This window comes from Lissotriton vulgaris, chromosome 2_1 (genome assembly GCF_964263255.1).
Source record: "Lissotriton vulgaris chromosome 2_1, aLisVul1.2, whole genome shotgun sequence".
NCBI lineage: Eukaryota > Metazoa > Chordata > Amphibia > Caudata > Salamandridae > Lissotriton > Lissotriton vulgaris.
The window spans coordinates 478917893-478941996 of record NC_141687.1 but is presented as its reverse complement, the minus strand read 5'-3'; the positions used below and the strand labels follow the sequence as shown (position 1 = coordinate 478941996).

Here is a 24104-nt window from a genome sequence, read left to right as displayed (position 1 = left end):
GATTTTGTCTGTTATGATACCGCTGCCTTGGTGAGAGCCTGAAGACACTCGACCTGGTCATTTTATCTATTTTTCCTTAGCCTGCTGGTACACACCCACGGCTGGGTGCTACTACCTCTAAGACACCAAAGAAGCAATAACTTACTAGGGCTTTCAGCTATTTTACACCAGCGGAGGCAAGTGGCTCATGACAAATGGCTCTCACCAAAGAAGACTTACTCACATCTTGAAGGGACTTTAAAAAAGAGCTCAGTGAAGAGTTCAACGCAGACCTGACTTTGTCTGACCTCAGTAACACGTTCACTACACTGTGACAAGATGTGGATTCATTGGGAATTAGGGTGGTAGACCTCAACATCAAAATCATCTAGCTCAAACACCGTGCATGCCAGATGGAGAACCTCACAGACTCTCTACACACGCAGCTCCAAGCATCCACTTTGAATACCAAAGATCTAGGGAACAGGTCAAGGCACAAAATATACGTATCCGAGACCTGGAGGAAGGAATGGAGGGCATGGACTTGGAGGCCTTTGTAACTTGCTTATTTGCAGACCTGCTGGTGGTACATGCCAATGAAAGTCAAACTAGACAGGGTCCACAGTGCAGGTCTACAATTGCCTGGTGAAAGAAAACATCCTTGTGACGTGCTGGTCAAACTTCACTCCTTCAAGTTTAAGGAAGCTATCCTTCAGGCGGCGTGGAAGGCTGGAACAGTTTCCTTCCAGGGTGCTACTCGTTCACTTCTCCAGGACATAGCTCCTGTCACATTTGCCAGGTGTCATTCCGGCCCCAAATCACCAGCAGATCAGAGATGGCCAGGAGTTCTCGAGGAATGGTACCAACAGAACTCCAAACATGAACGTCTGATATTCCCAACACCACCCACACCTACACAAGATAAGTTGACTCACTGTAACTGTGCATCTCATTTTCAAAACCGAAGTTTGATGTCATGGTTTTGTAAGAAGTTGGGTGTGGGCTGACGATTCTCGTTGCATTGGATTAGTGTCTATCTAGAGGTGCAGACAGTTCACCCATGAAAGGCTTATTAAGAAAACACTTGATATCCAGCGAAATGCATGTAATTTGTTCTGTGGCCTTCTCCTCCTTGTTTCTTTTCTATTTCTTACTTATGATTGATAATGTCTATTGATATAACATTTCCTCAACTGAATGTGCTTCATTTCAGATGCATTAGCAGTTCTAGACCAAGTCACCTATCAGGATGCAAATTCATTTATACTGTATGACAGAACTGTAACCTGTTGTCCCGCTTATTTCTGTTTTAAAGTTTTGGATTCTCAGGGTTTGGATGCATGGAGCGCACAATTTACTAGTGGTATGGGGGAGGCGAGGGCGGCACAGACTACAATATACTCCCAAGGGAGGGAGAGAGCATTTGACTTAGATGGGCTGATAGGTGAGGTCCACCGAGCAGATACAATGAGGGTGACATGAAGAGACGTACTATTCCACCTATACCATGGTAATTACTACACTCACTTTCAATATTAAAGGCCTGAATTCTCCAGCAAAGTACCACAAGTTATGAAAATATGTACTTGACCAGCACTATGATGTAGTCGCTCTCCAAGAGACACACCTTAAGCCTAATGAAGATAACAGATTATGGCATACATCTTATCCTATTATGTATAAATCCTCAGCCTTCATGAAATATAGGTGTGTGGGGATTAAGTTTCAACCAGAGGGCTATAAAACAGACATGGGTGTACAAATAAGGGGCTGCCTCAGAGGTAGACTAACCACTTTTGCATCTATTCACATCCCGAAAGCTAATCAAGCCTCATGTATGCACTCCCTTCTATCATTGCTGGGGGTTTTGCAGAAGGTGATGTATTTTTAAAGGGGGAATTCAACCTCACATGGAACTGAGCCACTGACTGCACTCACCCCCACAGGTCACCCACGGGACGCTTCCCCAAAGCACTGAAGCAAGCAATGCAGTGGGGCTAATATATGCATGGTGTACACTTCATCCCAACTCCCATGATCATACATTTTTACTTACTCCAGACTGGATTATGCATTCCTTAGCCAATCTTTCCTTGAATACTTGCTGATCATGGCTATCCACCTAATCACTATTTCTTATCACGTGCCGGTATTGGTCACACTGGATTGGGGATATGCTGCATTGAGATATCGCTGTTGATTCTTCCGTTGCTCCCTCACCAGATATCACCTCTTTAGAGAAAACCTAAGGAAAGCCACCCGAAAATATTCTCAAATAAATAATGCTGGCGACACAACTCCCTCTATCCAATGGGATGCGATTAGGGCAGTGATTAGAGGGAAATGTGATTCCTTGGTGGCAGCTCGGAACAGGCAGAGAGAGAAAGATCATCTAGCACTTGAAACAGAACTGTGCACATTGGAGCAGACATATAAGGTTCAACCTACCCTCATCCTGCACTGGAAAGTTACAGCCCTACTGGGGAAATGTAATGCTATTTATACCAAAAGAACAGAGCTTTCTCTCCTTCACCTTAAGTGCACATTCTACAACCAGGGCAATAAGGTTGTATCCCAGCTAGCGAGGTAACTCAGGGTCAAGTGAGAGAGAGAGAGCAGATTGGGCACATTAAGCAAACGTCAGGTGACCTCACTAGCTCTGAGATGGAGATGGCCTAAATATTCTGCAACTTTTACAAGCGGCTTTATACAGCTGACCATACCACCGCTCAAGTCTCGCTTGACTATTTGGATCATGTAGAGCTCCCACTGGTGACTCCCCCTCAAAAAGGAAAGACTTGGTGAACCTTTTACTGAAGATGTAAATGTAAATGTATTGGCATTTATATAGCGCACTACTTACCCGTAGGGTCCCAAGGCGCTTCGACCGCTGCGAAACCCTTCCTGGCTTCCCTGAGAGATGGTCCCTTAATGGGTATCTCCAGGGTGAGACCAGGCATCCCCGGCGGTCTGGTGGGGCCGTTAGTGAAGATGAGGCAAGCTAATGCCCAGAGTTGCCGAGTGTGATCGCTGATTAGAGTGGGCACCGAGGCGAGAGAATTATCAAGTCCGCTGACCCTGGTCCAGAAACCTGCCGCGCTGGGAATCGAACCCTGGTCCCGGGCCGTCCTCTGCTCTCGGGTCTGCTGCCTCTAACCAGTGAGCCACACTACTTCACTGTCTGGGTGGTCTGTCTGGCGAGAACAGGCCCGAACAGGCCCGAAGCTCCACAAATCTCTGGGTCCAGGTGGCCTCACAACCCAGTCCTGTAAAACCATCAGTTCTGACTTGATCCCCCACTTGACCTCCCTGTTAAATCACATAGCAGAGTCAGGATCAGCTATGCTTTCCATGAGGGAGGCCCTTAATTTCGATGATCCCAAAACCGGTAACAAAAATCCTCATTCGTAAGGTTTGTATAGACCTATCACGCTGTTGAAGCTGAATGCCAAGTGTCATTCTAAGATCCTGGCCTCCAGACTGGATTACTTGATGGTGGATTTGATCCAACTGGATCACTCTAGGTTTATGAAGGGATGACAGACACATTAACAATTTAAGGAGAGTGCCTCATCTAATGGAAAAGGCCACAAATAAATGAATACCCACAATACTGCTAAGTATTCTCAAAAGCCGAGAGGCATTTGATCGGGTAAATTGGCCATTCCTATTTCACACTCTTAACCCTTCTGCACTGTCCACATTTACGCCCTGTGCAGGCGATTTACATAGTGGGCGGGATTCGGACTGCCCCCGGTGGTCCTCTGCACATGCCCACCGTGACCATGACGGCCGGGGGCCGTCATGCGCACCGAAGAGGTTAAGCACTACACCTTCTGTAGCCGCTTCATAGCAATGATTAAAACTAACTATGCAAGACCTAGGTCTAAGGTCTAGGTCTCAAATCTCTTCCAGCTGGAGATGACTCCACTCCTATTTGTGCTCACTATTAAACCACTAGCAGCCAGAATATGGTCCACACCCGATATCAAGTGAATCAACTTTGGCGCTGTGGATCATAAGATTTCATTATTTGATGATGATGGGCTCTTAACGGTCATTAGTCCCCTGCCCTCCCTCCAATCGTACTGATGGGTCAGGCTTTAGAATTAACTTAAGTAAATTGTTTGTACTTAATTTAACACTGCCTAAACCATATGTGGAGACCCTGGTGGCCACTTTTTAAAAAAAAAAAAATTATTTAGAATTTCACAGCGACACCACACACAAATCTGTTACAATTCATAAAACATAAATATTCATACAAAAAAATTATACATGAGCACATACAAAATAACTAAGTAAAGCAGCATAGATCATCATAATAAATTTACAATTACAGTGCGCAAGCAGGGGAAGGGAAAAAAAAACTCAACAAAGAATGGGCGGGACCAAAAGAAAGAAAGATTCTTCCTATCAATCAATATCTACTCAATTCATTCCTATTCACAGATATTAAGCCTCATAATACTGGGCTCAACACTCCAAGAAAGAGATCACCTATCCCGGCATTAATATCACCCCCAAGCTAGCAGACATATATTGAGCAAACTTTCCACTGCTTCTATTTCAACTGAAGGCAGACCTCAAAAGCAGGGCTCCTATGTATCTATCTTGATTTGGACCTATTCATGCCATAAATATGTCAGTACTGCCCAGGGTTTTATACCTGTTGTAAAGCCTTCCCAAATACCTAGATCGGGAACTTTGTACCTACTTTCACGGTTCATGTGCCAGAATCGCAGGGCATGCTGACCTTTTAAGCTGCTTCAGCTTCCCAAACACTCCAGTGGCCTAGCCCTCCCAGATCTCCACTTCTACTGTAAAGCAGCTCAGTTATTTATCATTTCAGAATGGTCGCTTCGTGGGTCAGATAAACACTGATTGCATATAGACAGGGCGATAGTAGGGCAAGGTATTTGCGATGTATTACTCAAGCAAAAGACACATCACCCACCCAACGCAAATCTTAACACCCCAACAAAAATGACTTAAAGTTTGGGATGAGGTGGTTAAAACAACGGGGTGCACTACCTTCCCATCTCCCTATACACCACTGTACTCCAATCCATTATTCCCTCCAGCTCTTTTAACTAGACCCGTTTCTGCCTGGAAGGAAGGGGGTGTCTTACCCTATCTGAACTCTTCCATAACCGGGATATAATGACTTTTGAACATTGCATGAGGAACTTCCACTTTCTAGACGCAGAGCATTACCATTATACACAACTGAGACACTGGTCACTACGCCCCAAAGCCAGAATGGCTGCCACATAAGATCTGACCTCCACTGAGCAATTTGTTAAATGAGTGGGCACTTTCAGGAATATGATATCCTTTTTGTACTCGTTATTGCTATCCACACTCCCTACCTCAACATCCTGACATGTAACTTTTTGGGAATATGTACCAGGATAAGATATTTCTGAAGTGAAATTGCACACACTTTGGAGAGACATTTCCACATGTAACCATTCTATAAGTTTGAGAGTTTTGTTCCACACTTGATCATCTTGGTGGAAATAATATATGCCATAATCTTTTACTTTTGAATTTGAGATAAGATGGCTTAATCCTTTCTTCTGCTTTAGCAGTGCTTACTTGATGACAGCATGAATAGTGCTGCTGTTCCATGACCTTTGGTCCTCCTGGGTTTGAAACCTACAATGTTCTGGAGTTTCTTTGCTATCAGTTTCATATTTCCTTTTTGTCTTGAGCATACAATTGATTGTATCAGTACGCTTTGGTTGGGGACTCTATTTCGCTGTTGTCCTTCAGGCTGAGGCGACTTGTTCCGGAGCTGGTGCCTTTTCTGATGACTTGGGTCATCTGATTTTCCCATAGAGGTCCTTTTCTGATGCTGCTGCTGTTCCTCTCTTTTCTGTTTTTCATTCTCAATTGTTTGCAGGATGCACTTTTCAGTGACGGTTTGGCATGGGATTGTGGGATTGACATTTGGGGATGTAGTCTAGCCAGTTGTGCTTGATGTTCGGCTCCTGTGGGTTGTCTTTTTCTCTTCCTTTTGCTTGAGTATGGGCCTGGGTGTGATCTGGTTTCAATTGTTAGACTTGCCTGGCCTAGATGCTTTCCACATACAGTGATGCTCCTAACCCATTCCCATCCAATCTATTGAGCTTGGCATCTGTGTTATTTGTTTATGGCATAGTGCTGTTGGCGGGACGGATGCTTAGTCTGGCTTGAGATTACCTCAGTTTAGGGTCACTGTGTTTTCAGTGTTTTTCTTTGCTGCTGCATTGACAGCTTCCCTTGTCATGTGTTTGCGTTTTTTGCCAAACTGGGGTCTATGCTATTGTAGCCTCCTATATCTCCCTTTAGTTAGTTTGACCTCTGCCCCTTCTGTTCACATCTCAATTACAGGTAATGTTGTGGTCAAGGAGTTATTACTTGCCGGATGTTCCTGTCCTCAACATTTTAGGTGCTTCAGGTCTGGGTCCTTTCTTGTTTGGGCCTAGCTTTGAGTACTGAAGTGCTGCTTTTCTTCTGGGTAATTTGCTCTATACGTGTTCTGCTGCTTCAAATGTGGTTGTTGTGTTGACCGTTGGTTGCTCTTTGGGATTCATTGGTCGTTCTGTTCTTTCCGGCATTTGTCTCCAACAGCACCTTTCACTCTTGTCTTGATCTTTCAGCCATTTACTGGGTCATCTGGCGTCACCTTGTCTTCTCTCTGGGTGTGGCTATGAGTGTGTCTCTTCTTGTTTCTGAGTACTGCCTCGTCTTCTCCTGGGACTTGTATTACATTTCTCCTGACCTTAGTTTCTTGGTTGTTACAAGGCATTGTGGGTCTGCTCTTCGGGCTGTTGCTCTGTGATTTTTGTTTCCCTCATCTTGATAGGTATTTCTTGGCTTGAGTGGTCTCTCTTCGATTATCTTTGTGTTGAATTCATTGCTATCTCTATTGCTTGATATACCCTCATATATAAGAACTGGGATGAGGAAGAGAGACATAGTGGTAACAACATTGTTACTTGCTATTTTCATAATTGCTAGGTAATATACTCATCGCCATCAGAAGGTGTCGGCTAATACTTTTAAGGGTGTTGGCTAATACATTTAAGTAGATAGGAATAGATTTGCAAACTCAGTTTCACACCTCAGTGCTATTTAGTTACACAAATGGTGGTTGTATGTCAAATTCTGGATGACACCAAAATATTATGACAAAGATATAGAGGACTACATTATTCAGAAGGTAAGTGTGTGCACTTGTGCGAACACATACACAAACACACACACACCCAAACACGCACACACACACACACATGTAAAATACCCATATGACAGCACTTGCCACTACAAAAATCAACTCTTTATTCACAAAATCGAAAAATGAATTACACACACAAGTGCAATTTTAATTGTGTGGGGTTGTAGATGTTTCAGGACAAAGCTATCTGCAAAAGGTTGTGAGCACATAAACACATATGTGTGTGAGTTTTCAAAAATGTTTGCTGGCAATTTCCCCTCCTGTAAATAGCGAGAGATTTACTCCTGTCAAGAAAAAATGGCTGCGAGTGTAGGGGAGCACTTTTTTCCCTGTGGAGCGAGAAAAAAACGAAACAGTGCAAATGCAATTACATATTACATTTGACCATGCATAAGGGCAGTACTGATGTGATTACACATATTTAATTCAGCTATATATTTGTTTATTCCTTAAATTCCGTTTCTTCTTTGAGAATTCCATGAAAGTCAGACATTTGCTCCATGCAGAGCGGTAACAGCATAGAATATTTTTTCTTATTTTCTTTGTGGTCTTTTTTCACTCACTCCCTTTGTCATCACATTTTCTTTCCCTATATGTAAGCCAAATATCAATAGGTTATACCTAATTTGTACTGTAATCCAACCAAAGATGATCGCAGCCTTCTGCATTTGCCAGCACGATTCTAAATTTTAAATGTTAAATAGAAAATGCTTCATATGTACTTAAAGTCCCCCTGTCTGCTCTTCTGGTTTATTTGTACTACTTATGCAATGCTGATGCAGTATTAGATGACAATTCTGGAAAGTAAAGAAAGGAATCATTTGTTCTGCAGAATCCTGGGATTTTTCAGGCTAGCATTTCAGAATTTCATAAAAAATACATTATGCGACTTGAATTATTCAGTACCAAGTAGTATTTACATTATATGCACACATGGATATCTACTGTTCATTTTGATAAACAGGGTCTTTTGTAATAAAAAGGTATTGTCAGAAGAATGGCAAGTGAAAGGATCAGGAGCAATAATGTAGCAGCGGTTCTGTGAAAAATGATAAGAAAGTTCTAGGTGGAGTCATACTGAAAAGCCCTCTTTTGACCTTACAACTACTAACATACAGTTCAGCATGGATCAATGGTTCAAGTTATTTCGTTTCACTCAAATCCTGATTTAATCCCTTTATAGTCCATGCCCTTGCTGGCAGGAGCTTAAGACTTAGTGTGCTTCACTTTAGTTTATGAAAACTACAGTCAGTTTTTCTTTTCACACTGTATCCTCAAATATCAAGCTATGGATCCAATATAGTTGGCAATATATTCATCCACATATGCATGGTGCAGACAACTATTTTCAAACACCATGCCTGTCTTTATTGTGGTACCATTCATGTTCATTTTTGGTGTATGAGTGCATATGATAGTGTTATATTGATGAGTGACTGTATGTATGAGTGATTCAATGGGTGAATGAGTGAATGTGTGTGTAGACCTAGGAATCAGTGAGTGCGTGGGTATGTAGTAACTGTTATTGGTGTGTCAATGGATTCAAGAATGGTAGTCTGTATTTAACGCTGGGTGTATCAAAGGTTATATTAGAGTGTAAGGAGGTGCATCGTATTATCACATGAATGATATCATCAGTGATGTGATCACTGATGTCAAACGAGATGTCATCAGTGATGTCATTTGAGATGTCATCAGTGATGTCATCAGTGATGTCACTGACCATGTCATGAATGATGTAATATGTGACATCATCAGCAGTGGATTGCGGGTGCGCGAAATATAGTTAGTACAACTAACTATATAGGAGCAATTTCAATGTTTTTTTTAATGCTTATTCCTAACTATATAAGGCCTGAAACCTATGGTTTTTTAAGTGAAATTGCAAGGGTTTTAAAATGCTAATTCCTAACTAAAAAGGCCTGAAACCTATGGTTCTTTAAGTGAATTTGCAAGGTTTTTTAAATGCTAATTCCTAACTATAATACTATATAAGGCCTGAAACCTGTGGTTTTTAAGTGAATTTGCAAGGTTTTTTAAATGCTAATTCCTAACTATATAAGGCCTGAAACCTATGGTTTTTTCAGTTAATTTGCAAGGTTTTTTAAATGCTAATTCCTAACTATATCAGGCGTGAAACCTATATTTTTTTTCAATAAATTTCAAAGGTTTTGTAAATGCTAATTCTATTAGCGGATAACGTTTATATATGTTATTATCCTTCTGGGACCACCTGAGCAGCCATCTTGTTCCTCAGGAGAAGTGAGGCACAAGAGAGCACAAAACAAGAGTGGAAAACGCAAAAAGGGGGCAGGGTAGAGACCCCCTGACACCCTAGCCCTTTTCAGGGGGTCCCAGAAGGACCACCAAGTGCAAAAAAGAAATTGCGGGGTACGCGCACAGATTTTTTTGATTTTTAATTTTTTTTTGCCCTTGGGGTCCTTCTGGGACCCCCTGAGAAGGGCAAGAGGGTTGGGGGGTCTCTACCCTGCCCCCTTTTCGTGTTTTCCACTCTTGTTTTGGGCTCTCTCTTGCTTCAATTCTCCGCAAAAACAAGATGGTGGCCAACACTTCCTGGTTTGGAAAGTTTAGAATGTTGACAGTCGACTGCCAGCCAATCAGAAACTCGCTCGATCACATAAGGGTACGCACACCGTACGCGTATGGTGCGCGTACCGTATGCGCACATTGCGCGTACGGTGAGCGCGTATAGATATATAATTTGCTCAAATTCAATTTTCTCAACAACTACTGGAGGGATTTTCACCAAATAAAGAAAAGGCACTACTGCATACCTGTCCCTACCATTTTGCCAAGTTTGGTGTAATTCCGTTCAGCCGTTCGGGCTGTAGCCGTGTCTAAAGGTCTCTATGGAAATTAACATGGAGAAAACACGTTTTGGGACCCCCATTTCGGCCCCCACTTGACGAATCCCCCTGAAACTTTCAGGGAAGGAGCGGAGCGGAGCTGGGCAAAATTCTGGAAAATTACACACAGATTCCTCAATCGGTGCCAAAGTTATTCCCAATAGAATGTTGAGCCCATATAGATATATAATTTGCTCAAATGTAATTTTCTCAACAACTAATGGAGAGATTTTCACCAAATAAAGAAAAGGCACTACTGCATGCCTGTCCTTACCATTTTGCCAAGTTTGGTGTAATTCCGTTCAGCTGTTCGGGCCGTAGCGGTGTCTAAAGGTCCCATAGAAAATGCCATTTGAAAAATTTCTAATTCAATTTTCTCAAGAACTACTGGAGGGCTTTTCACCAAACATAGCAAAGGCACATCTGCATAGCAGGCCCTACCTTTTTGCCAGGTTTGGTGTAATTCCATTTAGCCGTCCGGGCTATAGCTGTGTCTAAATGTCCCTGTGGAAATTACCATGGGAAAAACACGTTTTGGGACCCCCCTTTTTTCTTGGCCCCCGCTTGACGAATCCCACCGAAACTGTCAGGGAAGGAGGGGAGCGTAGATGAGCAAATTTAAGGAAAATTACACGCAGATATCTCAATCGGCACCAAAGTTATTCCCAATAGAATGTTGTGGATTTCCTATGGTAACTAGGTCCTAACTATATATACCTACTGGCGACCGCCAGTAGGTAATGTATGTATATATATATATATATATATATATATATATATATATATATATATATATATATATAACCAAATATCCTTCTTGCGAATGAGTAGAGACCACGCAGTGGAACACTTTGGAAGCACGCATTATTCCTTGTGTGGGGAATGCATTTCGGCAATTAAATCAGCCCTTTTCAGCGCCCAAGTATCCAGGAGGTTTCCTTGGGCGCTGAAGAAGGCTGATTTAATTGCCGAAATGCATACGCCACACAAGGAATAAAGCGTGCTTCCTAAGTGTTCCCCTGCATGGTCTCTACTCATTCGCAAGAAGGAGATTTTGTAGTATTGTTTCCGTGTCAGCCAGAGACACGGTTTAGAGCCCCCACCTTGCAAGTTGGCCCTGATGTCACTGGCTTCGCTGCAGCGGCAGCTGTTCATGTGTATATATATATAACATGAGTGTGGACTCTAATTCACTGGTGCAAAGTGTTTTATTCAACCATTACAAGTTTCGGCCTGAACGAGCCATGATCATATATATATATATATATATATATATATATATATATATATATATATATATATATATATATATATATATATATATATATATATATATATATATATATATATATATATATATATATATATATATATATATATATATATATATATATATATATATATATATATATATATATATATATATATATATCTCCGAAGAAATACCCAACCACTTCCAGGGAGCCCCCGGCGAGGAAGGAAACTCAGGCCTCTGCAGCAAAGTTTTTCAGGCAAAAATACTTTTATTTATCACCCCTCATATATATATATATATATATATATATATAAATAAAGTAAATCAGCGTATTACATATATATATATATATATATATGCCCGGAGGAAGCCCATGGATAGAAGAGACTTCAAGGACACAGTGGGGGTGAAGAAGGGAGCTCTTTATTCTTTAAAGTTGCGCAGCGTGATGCATTTCGGCTTAACTGCCTTCCTCGGACGCTTGCTCACAACGAAATGGTGCCGTTTCCCTCCGTGAAGATACTCCGGTGACCACGCCTGATTGGGAGCAGCTGTAGTCAAATCCGAGACTGCAGTTCCCAGAATGCAACATCATAGTAGGTCTCAGAGCAGGGTTGGTGGCTGGTATAACGAGTCAAGGGGGGGGGGGGCGTGTAGAGGCAGGCAGCATTCCCAATTACAAAGTCAGAAGTCCCTTAGGTCCCCAACGCCCCAACCACGTTTGCAGGCAGAACAGAGGCAGAGCTGTGGAGAGCGCTGGGTTAACCCTCTCCTCTGTGTAGTTCACAGACTGCAGTCTGGCAGCAGCCCCATCTCTGACCTGTTCCTGTGGCGGTCCTGGGTGATTCGATACCTCGAACAGAAGGAGCAGAGCTGGTTGCCAGTGACTCCCAGGACTCTTCCTTGGGCGGGTCCTTGTACCGCGTTTCTGGCCTTACGCAGAAAATATGCCCGGAGGAAGCCCATGGATAGAAGAGACTTCAAGGACACAATGGGGGTGAAGAAGGGAGCTCTTTATTCTTTAAAGTTGCGCAGCTTGATGCATTACGGCTTAACTGCCTTCCTCGGACGCTTGCTCACAACAAAATGGTGCAGTTTCCCTCCGTGAAGATACTCCGGTGCTCCTAATTGTAGGAGTTCAGCTGACCCCGCCTGATTGGGAGCAGCTGTAGTCAAATCCGAGACTGCATTTCCCAGGATGCAACATCATAGTAGGTCTCAGAGCGGGGTTGGTGGCTGGTATACCGAGTCAAGCGGGGGCCGTGTAGAGGCGGGCAGCATTCCCAATTACAAAGTCAGAAGTCCCTTAGGTCCCCAATGCCCCAACCACGTTTGCAGGAAGAACAGAGGCAGAGCTGTGGAGAGCTCTGGGTTAACCCTCTCCTCTGTGTAGTTCACAGACTGCAGCCTGGCAGTAGCCCCATCTCTGACCTGTTCCCGTGGCGGTCCTGGGTGATTCGATACCTCAAACAGAAGGAGCAGAGCTGGTTGCCAGTGACTCCCAGGACTCTTCCTAGGGCAGGTCCTTGTACCGCGTTTCTGGCCTTGCGCGGAAAATATGCCCGGAGGAAGCCCATGGATAGAAGAGACTTCAAGGACACAGTGGGGGTTAAGAAGGGAGCTCTTTATTCTTTAAAGTTGCGCAGAGTGATGCATTTCGGCTTAACTGCCTTCCTCGGATGCTTGCTCACAACAAAATGGTGCCGTTTCCCTCCGTGAAGATACTCCTGTGCTCCTAATTGTAGGAGATCAGCTGACCCGCCTGATTGGGAGCAGCTGTGTCAAATCTGAGACTACAGTTCCCAGAATGCAACATCATAGTAGGTCTCAGAGCGGGGTTGGTGGCTGGTATACCGAGTCAAGGGGGGGCCGTGTAGAGGCGGGCAGAATTCCCTATTACAAAGTCAGAAGTCCCTTAAGTCCCCAACGCCCCAACCACGTTTGCAGGGAGAACAGAGGTAGAGCTGTGGAGAGCGCTTGACTAACCCTCTCCTCTGTGTAGTTCACAGACTGCAGCCTGGCAGCAGCCCCATCTCTGACCTGTTCCCATGGCGGTCCTGGGTTATTCGATACCTCGAACAGAAGGAGCGAGCTGGTTGCCAGTGACTCCCAGGACTCTTCCTAGGGCGGGTCCTTGTACCGCGTTTCTGGCCTTACGCGGAAAATATGCCCGGAGGAAGCCCATGGATAGAAGCGACTTCAAGGACACAGTGGGGGTGAAGAAGGGAGTTCTTTATTCTTTAAAGTTGCGCACCTTTCTGGACTACTAAAACCATCATGCTCTTCGGAGCAGGACAAGCCACGCCCACTGAGGGCGGTAAAATTCAACGGAAAAAGCAATAAAACTGTGTTGAATTCATTGGTGAATTTTTTCTTGGCCCTGTGAGACAGCCCATGATTAAGAGGCGTATTGGCCTCGAAACGCGTCGGGCGTGGCACAATAAGCACGCAAAGCATCGAGGTGGCGGCAGCGAGGCCAACAGACTGGAGGTCAGGACATCGTGGTGTGCTCTTTGAAATCAGAGGGGCGTTTTGGTGAACTATATATATATATATATATCCAAAATAAGATTTCAGATTCCACAATTCCACCGAAAGCATCCAGGCACTCACGAACAGGTTTTATCAAAAAGCTTATTTATTAAGCATTAAGCATATATATATATATATATATATATATATATATATATATATATTACACAGAAAGTCGACTGCAGGGAATTCAGTCCTCCACGCCTCCAACTTAGCTTCCATCCCAAACACCTGATAGCAAGCATCCCCTATGGGGAAATGCTTTGGCTACGAAGGATCTGCAGTTCTCCCACAGACCTTCACAACTGTCAGAGGTAAAAAACAGATTTTTAACTCGAGGTTACTCCAAAACTAACATTAACAAAGCCGTAGTAAGAGCCCACGCACAACCTCGCGAAGCATTCCTCATGACTAGCGCTATCCCTGTATCAGAGAGTGTTGTCCCTCTCCTCAGCACAGAACTTCCAACAGTTGCAGCACGTCACCTACCAGTGACCAACAGCGAAGAAAACACGCAATTAGTTAGCACTAGACTCATTATCACTCATAACACCGAGGTGAAGGCCATAAAATCCGTTATCAACAGACACTGGGGTATCATTAAATCTGACCCAACCCTTGGCCCTCTAGTTGCCCCCCGTCCCGACATCACATTCAAAAGAGCTAGATCCATGCATGACGCACTGGTAACAAACAGTCCAGACCTTATAAACTATTCCAACTGGTTAGCAGACAGAAAAGGGTTCTTTAAATGCAACAGTTGTAGGGCATACAAATTTGGTAAAAACATCACCCAACTAGACTTCACTTTCAGAGCAATACCCGTCATTATCAAACATCATTTCACATGCAGGACTGAATTTGCCATTTACCTACTGGAATGTGATTGTGGTCTCCGCTGCATTGGCAGCACTTAGCTAGCAGCACACATGCGCATCCTACAACACCTCAGAGCCATTGTGAACAGTGACCCTACATATCCAGTCGCCAGGCATTTCAAGGAGATACCCCAGACCAACCTTGAACATCTTAAATACTCAGTCATAAATTGCATACCACACTCAGAAGGGGGGGGAAACATAGAGAAACTGTTGCCCCAAATGGAGAGCAAATAAATGTTGCAATTCAAGACTAAGGCTCCGGCAGGCCTCAACACCAGTGAGGACCTTTATCGTTTTTTGTGAAACCTTGTTTCTCTACTTACATAGGTCTTTGCTGTATTCCAGTTGTGATTTAGAAAACTGAGTCACTTTGTATTTCATTATTTGGCACACGTTTGTTTTCTATGTACCATTTGAGAGATGAGCAGCCTGCAATGTTTTGCTGCTTGTGCTTTTCTTTATTATTTCCTTTTCACTGAGCAACAAACTTGTATCCATATTGCATTTAAGCGGTTATTAAAAATGTTTAGTGCCATTGATTAATTTGTTTTACATTTTACATTTGAGCAAATACTTAGTTGTTTTCTGAGGTACCAGTAACATCAGGCAATAACATACACATGGATACACATCCACGTAGTCACACAATAAGGGTAGTAAGGGTTCTCATAGACTTTTTTGACATATTTTCCTGCTTATGAACGGGAAGGAATTTTTTTTTAATCACCAGTCATCAGGATTGGAGGGGATTTTTAAAGAAGTATGGTCTTCAGTACCTTCACATCACCCAAAGTGCACATTTTCACGCACATTCCCGCCATCCTTCCCTTCAGCACAGCCCCCTTTAAGTCCCTCGATACCTCACACTGTGTGCATACGTTTTTTATCCATTTATCACAAAACAGCAGCCGCCTTCTACAGTCTGTACCTTCACAAGCTTCAATAACCTTGACTTAGCGAGCACGGTCCACTACAGTACCTCACACAAAGGCAGACAATAACCACGAGCAGTTTGGCGCATCCTGCATTCTGGGCTCACGCATTGTCTCACCCCGGTCTTTGACACTTTTTACACATGCTTCACATTTCGGTCGACGTAATTTCACGTACCCAGATTTGTCGGGTAGTTATTTTCCGAGACCCTGGTGGCTCATTAAACATGGAACATTATCTCAGCCATTCCACACAGACACATGTGGAACGCTTTGTGATTTTGAAAGGCACGATTCTGTCTTCATTCAAATACGTGGCTATTTTGCAATTTTTCCAGCAGGCGTTTCATTAGGGTTTCAATCCGAGCGTCATAATGTTTCCATTGAAGTATGTGATGTCAAATCTGATGTCTGTTTGTGATATCTTTGTACTTCCGTAATTGCAAGCAGTGACGGCGCACTTGTATTTAGTCTGTTCTCTCTGTTCGCTCATAAGCGTGTCATGACATAGGTGAGCTTGTTTTCCTTTTTTCAGTGAAACAACATGTATGATGATGTCAATACGGAGTAAAGATGTTGTAAATCCACTTACTCACTGCAATAGACACAGTAACCAGACTGCTGTTTTCACCTGTATATATTGTGCATGCACATGTTCACACAGAGCGCTATGTGATCATGGCTGCTTGTCTGGCAGCCGAAACGTGTCATGTTGGACCATTTTGATGAGTGAATACACTTTCATCATTATTCACACCATCTTACGGATTCTGGGCCCTTGTGTTGCGCCAGAATTTCCTGTTGTGGCATTGGGATTACTTCGATATATATATATTTTTTTAAATATGAAACACTAGGTTTTCATTATCTCAGTATAATTATTGCGTGTCATAATTGATTTTAGCTGTATATTTTAGACATTAGGGTAGGTTTTATCCATATGTCTTTTATTTGGCTATTTTTTAACATGTCACCGATTCCCCTTTTATATGAGGTTCTATTTATAGATGGTTTTTAATTTGCACAGACAATTAAATAAGCGTGTGCAGAATAAGTATATATATATTTATGTGCGTAATCATATGATCAACTGTATAAAGTTTACAGAAACCCTGTCCCCAGCTAACTGATTATCCCCATGAAATAATGAGCAAACCGATATATCTATGGATGTTCATACCATATCATATTCAGGTTTTGTTTTTACACATTGTAGCACGAGTCACTTTAAATTCTGTACTGTAGCACCATGTCACTTTGTCAATTGAAGGGGATCCTTCTAAAAAATTGTGGCTAACAGATATCTATTATTTCTTAAAAAAGAAATATATCTAAAGCGCTAAGTATATTATAAACTGCAAGGCTCCAAGAAAAAAATAATGAAATACACCTCTTGCAATGTAAAGTAAATCTTCATTGGCTACAATTTCTTTTTTTGTATAATCTGCCTTACAACTATGATTTGTTTCATTATGCCAAGATGAAATGTTCGAAAATATCTTTTGATCTTTTGTACTTAGAAAAATCAGAAAATGTCTTTCAAAAAAACTTTTTTCATGTTTGGGTGGGCACGTGTCAATATTTGGATTTAATTTTTCATGTTGAATAGGCATATGTTGAATTATAAATGTTATGGAACCAAATGCATTTAAGCAGTGAGAGGAAAATACAGTAATATTGGTGAAATTCACAATTTTTATTACATGTTTTATGAAAACAGAAACTGTATTTTGAAGATAAATTTTTATTGTATTTATACAAACTATTTCTTCCAACAATCATAGCATTTTAAACGCATTCATGCGGATAGCAAAACTTCTATGTCTATGACAACATGTGACGCACTTGCACTTTAAAAATGGCCTGAGCACAATGCATTGTCATGTGATCAAGGCCGCAGGGACGGCCGAAACGCGTCGTGGCAAAGCTGTTTGGGAAAATAAATAATTGAATGCTGCAACAAGCTGGTCCATGCCTCGTATTTCCACCTGATGGGTGGAGTGCTGCTGCTCCGAGATATTGCATATATATATATATATATATATATATATATATATATATATATATATATATATATATATATATATATATATATATACATATTTACTTCCACATTTCATTTTCCTGAGTTTTTTGAAGCCTGGCAGAGAATGGGTTTGGCGAAGATCAGTAGGCATCATCGCAAAATGCGAGGCAGTGCGTGCTACGAAATTCGTTTTATTAATTAAATTGTTTACTCACCTCCAACTATCCATACTCTGGTTTTTAGCACACTCCTACCCTGCCCCTCCCCCACCCCGCCTTCCTGCCCCACCGTAACTCACTCCACGGGACGTGGCTGGTAGGCATTAGATTCCAAAGATTATGGCCATAGGTGGAAAAGGCCCCTCCTCCCCTTGAGTTCAGTTTATAGCAAGGTGATAGCAGGTGCTCGCAATCTAGGCTCCTGAGGTTACTGGCTGTGATGCACGTTTTCATTCTATTAAGTAGAGAAGCAGGTTAAGTTTGTGTTATCACTGACGTGTGAAGCGGACAATTTTAAACTGGATCTGTTGATTCCCTGGGAGGTAGCTCAGAGGTCCCTAGCTATAGAGATGTGGTCCCTTTTACAGTTGTATTCCAGACCTTCTTGAGGACACATTTCATAAACGGAAAGCACAGATTTGATTACCTGGGACCTCTGCATGAAAGTTAGTGCCACCAACTACTAGACTTCTATGATCTATGCAGAAGTAAGTGGGTTGCTTTTAAGTGAAGCAGTTCATAGAAATAGTTCTGCACCACTGTTTTGATTTGGGTATTGCTATTTTTTTTAACTTAGATTCAGGAAAATATTTTCCAAAGAGTTTAGAGGTGGGAAGACGTTACCCTAACCCATTCTTGTTTAGCTCGGTCTTTGAGCTCTTCACTAGCAGCTTATCTGCAGCCATCCACCTTTTGATTTTATTCCAGAAGTTCTGTTGCATTGTCATGGGGGTGGGCTCATAAGGTGACAGCAACATTTTAGTTTGAAGTCACCATCCCTTTGGTATTTAAAATTGAGATATAATAATATTTCTTTACATAGTGGTGGCAATATCAGTTTTTCAGTTTTCTAGTTCTCTAGTAAAGCATCATCACCCTCTTCAAAGTGTGATCACTGATGAGGATACAGTTGGGTGTGTATTCCACAAATGTGGTACATTGGCTAAAGGACCCTAGAAAGGGCAATAAACTGGCTGTCATTGATCCTCCCAGTAACAGCGCATACATGTAAATTAAAGAACAAAACGGTCCATGTATGCTTCACGTCCCTGTCATTGATCTTTTTTAACTTAGAAAATTGGCAAACAGGAAGTGTTGGCATTAGTCCTGGTTATTTAATTGGCTCTGACAATCTCAGCATTCACTACAAGGTATTCCCAAGAATTAGTATTTGAAAATGTAACCATGCTCATGTTATTAACTTCAGAAATATGGTGGGGTTTGTCAGATCTATAGAGAGTTAAATATGTGATCTTCCGATTATGCATGCACGGACATTTAACTCACTGTACTATCCTACAAGAGTCTGCTTTAATATACATGTGTTTTTCTGCATGGCACTAATGCCACACACTTCTACCAGACCTATGGACTCATAACAAGTCCACTTCTACTCCCTATTCACACAGAGAAGTGGATTTCGGCTCAAATTAAAATTGCACATTTTGCAGGAAAAAGGCACATTTGGTAATTCCCACACTTTCAGATTGCACTAGGAAAAACCTGTCAAAATGATCAAAGTGTCTGGAATGGGTGAAAATCTTCATAAATCAGTACTCAAATGGAGATTAATTTGTTCATCCCTCGTTTAAAGGGTTAGAAACTGTAAACGGGAGAGGATCCAGCACCTAGTAATCACCACACCCCGTTTATCGGCACTTGAAGACAATCATATCAACATCCTTAAGAAGGTTTAGAACTGTTTACATAAATCCCATGAAAGACGTTTCAATTGCTGTGCAGCTGTGGGCATACATTTATAGACGGGGAAGCAAGCCTGAATGGAACATGTTGAGATTATATCCATTCAGTTTTTTTTCTTAACAAAGACATCCATCATTATAACTTGTGGCATGGAACAGTAACAGTGTGGAACGTATCTGTGCTTCATTCAATGCGTATGGAATGAATTCATACATGTGAATACAAATTGTATTTTCTTCTTGTTGCAGATGCGGGATCGGGATCTGGGGATGGAGGTAGGAGACATTTTAACAGCTCAGCTTAAACCACAGTGTTCTGTTAACAGTGTGCTATGATTATGCTTCTGTATCTCTGCAACGTACCGATGAGCTCTCCCTGACAACAGCCAATAGTAATTTTACTCGGCTGCCAGGAAATTCCATGAGACACTATTATTTGAAAGAGAAAATAGTTTTGTTATTCTAGATTTGGATTTATCAGCATATCCCTTGGGAAAACATTCCTAGTGTTTGAATGTACTTTTTACCTGTTCAACTGTTCCATCGGGTAGGTGTTTAGCACAAGGTGAGCAGTCAGTGGAATAATGTGGTAATTTTCCATAAAATGCAAATGTGGGGTAAGCCTTTTCATGACAGGCTGAATGTTGCAGTTCCTCCACAAGAGTGACAAGACCTGATCGGTTAAGCTAATGTCTGCAGAACTGCAAGAGGTCTTCTGCTATTTCTCCAGTCAGATAATGTAATTAATTCTTTATTTGTATCATCTCACAGTCACTGTTGTATTCAGCTTATTTTAATGGCTAGTTGTATAGTATTTGATAATTATATTTATCTTCAGTTTTCTGGTAGTTTCTGAAAGAGAAAGAAGCATTTAATAATACTGTTTTTTCCTTGTTTGCGATTTATTATTGGAGGGTGAAAAGGATACATTTGGTGGGTGTATATTTTAAAGATTGCGTTGTTGCATGCATATGGCAAACGCAAACGAAGATGAACCGTCACTAAAAGTGACGATATTAGAATTTCCCGAGTGCAGCTGTCCTTTGGTCCCCCTTTGCAAGTGACACCAATACACTGTTAGAAAGACAAGTGCACGTCCCATTCTTTTCCTTGCCTGGGTCGTCTTTTTAATTGGATGAATCAATCTATTTTAATTGGGACGGAAAGCACATTTAGACGCCTCTGATCTTAAATAATGTACAGAGCTATGCCTCACCATAAACAGAAAAAGACAAGCCCTTATTTGAGTGAAATAGTGCAAGAAGCTGTGGGCACAGGTGCATCATTTATGCAATACATTTCCCCTACACACAATTCCAAAAACATTCTCAAAATCTTATTTATTGTCGCCAACATTTTTGAAGTAATTGACATAGCCACACATTACTACGCTAAGCGATTTCTTTGCTCTCTGAGATTGTTTCACTTTTCTCTTCTTTACGCTGTAATGCTCTGCCTGTTCAAGCAACCTGGTTTGTTTAGCCAACTGTATTGTAATGATTTGTTTATTGACGTTCGAAATCCATTTTGTGTTCTTAACCTCATAAGTGCTGCGCCCAGTCCAACGGCCGACTGCACCACTACCTCGGGAGTGCTGCCGTCGGCCGTTCCAACTGCACCTGCGCAATGGAACGTTCAGCACTGGAGCTGGACGTTCCATAGCTGCTAAGGTGTTAAAGTGTATTGTGTACATTTCATTAAATAGAATGTTTCTTATTTGATTCCATGTAACTTTTATTTCTGCGTGATTATTTGTTTGCTCGTGTTAGCAAAAACGAAGTGTGAGCAATGAGCATGTCAAGAGATCTGATGTACTCGAATTTTCCTAAAGGCATTGCATCATTTTTGGAAGAACGTTGCATTAAAAAAAAAATCTAAAATCTTGTTACAAATTTTTCTATTAGTGGGTTTTGAAAAGCGCGATTGTTGTCTATTAACACTGGTCTGTTTTCAGGTCTAGTCTTGATTTGTCAATGTTCTGCATTTTATTTTAGAATGACTCCCTCGTCAGTACTACCCCTTCCAGGTCTATTTACTTACTTGATGTCCTAAAGAGCCTCTAAGCTCCATCCTTCTTAGGATAAGAAGAGGACACTGGTGAAACATCAGGATGAATAAAACTCTATTTTTGTAGAAAACCCACAGAAGCAAGTTATAGACCAAAGTGAAGAGGGGTACTAATAGCTATTCAGAACAGTATCTAAGAAGGATGCTGTATTAAGAAAAAATTAGATGTTTACAAGATTCCACAAGTGTATCCTAAACATAATGAATGTGAAAAAACAACTATACATCTATATAGAAGGAGAAAAGAACATGATCTTGTATAACAATGAGACAGAGGCGAATTTAAACAATAACTGCAGGACATTGTATGATCAAGAACTGAGCAGTAGGAAAATAAATTAAACATGTGCTCAGTGTGCAAACTAAACACACACTGCTAATGTGAAAGTGGCACAAAAAGTTATCACACGACAGAAAGAAAATGGCGATACTCAATACATTATAAATTTGCCAGGCTCTAAGCCATAATATGGGATTTGCTGAAGTTGTTGACTAGCTCCAATTTGCCCATACAAGATACAAAAAAACCTTACAAGTTTGCAGAGAGAATTTGGTGTACAGGCTATAAAAAACACGCATCAACATATAATAATGCTGGAATGTGGGTCTTCCCCATCACCAGAACATCAACAGAGGCATTGCTTAGACAGGGGATAAGGTTATGGATATATAGAGTAAATAATCATGGCGCCAGGATACAACCCTGGCGTACCCCTGGAGATAAATCAAAGGTGTCAGTCAGTTCATCCATAATACCATAACAAACTCTGGCTGGCAAGTTAACATGAAGATTATGTAGAAAGCCTACCAAAGAAACTCCAACCTCCATAACCAACAGGGTAGCCACAACTTGGTTTGATTGACACAATCTAATGAAGTTGACAGGTCCATAAAGCTGAGGTACAGTGGGAAGCGCCTAGCAAAGATATACTTGCTCAAAATAGTATTTCTTTCAACCTAAATTTAAGGTGAGAAAATACAACCCTGCCTAATATCTTCCCTGTGCTATCACTCAGTGAGATGGGTCAATAGCACCTAGGGACATTTAGGTCACTTTTCTAAAAAATCAGGACAATCTTGGAGTGAGACCATGAGCTAGGTAACCTGTTACTCACAAATATGTTAAACACATTGGTAAGCAGAGTACCCATTACCTCAGGTTTACACTCAATCAAATCAATGGGCATGCCATCAGGCCCTGGTGCCTTGCCCACTGAACTTAAGTTAATAGCCAAGGAGACTACAGCGACAGTGAATGACAAGCAAGCAGCACCCTCCAAACTACTCACTTTGCTGTTCTTTTGGAGTGCTGCAGCCTCTGTCTTATCCCAATCTGCCATTAGCAAGTAATTTCTTCTCCTTTGTAATGTGTTTTTATAAAGTTTCTGTGACTTTACAGCCTCAAACTGAATCCTAGGTTCGGCCGCCGAAAACCCTTCCTAAGATTAGCTGCGGAGCATTTAGTATTGAACCATCTAGACAGAGCAGGAACATCCTTTGCTGGCTTCATTAGGCTGTCTTTAATACATTGTCAAAGATTTTCAAAATTAGCCAACATGTTGTTCCCCTTCACAACTTCTGATAAGCAGACAAGAAGGGTCCCTAGGTTGTCAGCAATAAGACAAACAAAGAAATGCTCAAGTGCCAACAGGGATCAACATAAACTTTGGCCATCATTAGAAGAAGATGGCAGTGCAAGCTGTCTAACGGGGCAAATCACTATTAATATTGGGACTCAACCCGTTACGTACTACTAGGGCATTAGAGTCAATCCAGTCAGTTACTAAGATTTAGCCGTTGTTGAAAACCGGGGCATATGTAGAAATAATTTAGTCAATAGTAGAGGGACAACCGCGTCCTCTAAATGTTGGTTCCAGGAAATCATCCGTCCTAAAAAGCTGGATAATGTTAATAGGATCACTTGCTGCTATATAACATGCTAGCTCAACACCTTTACGGTCCAAGTCTACAGCATGGCCAATCACAGGTGCACCTCCGAAGCCCACAGTGGTGAACCTTAGTTTGGTGTTAAAATAACCACATATGATACAGTTTGCTTGTGCTTCCCTCCAACACCTTGGAACCTTAAATTCTTCTATGAAAGAAAACAATTTAGCAAAATTATCACAGGCTGCAGCAGTAACATCAATACTATAAAAATTGACCAGATAAAAGTAAAAATAACTCCAGGAGTCCTTAATCAGCACAGTTTGAAAAGCTGAACAATGGGCATCCAATGCAACTACTAAAATATTAAGTGACAGATTAATCAAAATTAAAAGACTTTCCCTAGCTCGACCATGATTAGAGGGAATGGTGGCAACTGAGAACTATCACACGATACAGGACAAGTGGCCCAGGTCTCTTAGAAAAGAATAATATCAAACCGACTAACAGTTGTCAACCAATCAGGATTGTT

At 41.6% G+C, this 24104-nt stretch overlaps 1 protein-coding gene across 1 annotated transcript in view; it reads left to right on the top strand.

Moving 5' to 3' along the window:
• Positions 1-24104, top strand: part of TMEFF2 (transmembrane protein with EGF like and two follistatin like domains 2) — an 804247-nt gene that overhangs the window by 108575 nt on the left and 671568 nt on the right. Inside the window, exon 4 of the mRNA XM_086955395.1 lies at positions 19868-19894. Coding sequence (XP_086811521.1) covers positions 19868-19894 — 27 coding nt within the window. The remainder of the gene's footprint in view (positions 1-19867; positions 19895-24104) is intronic.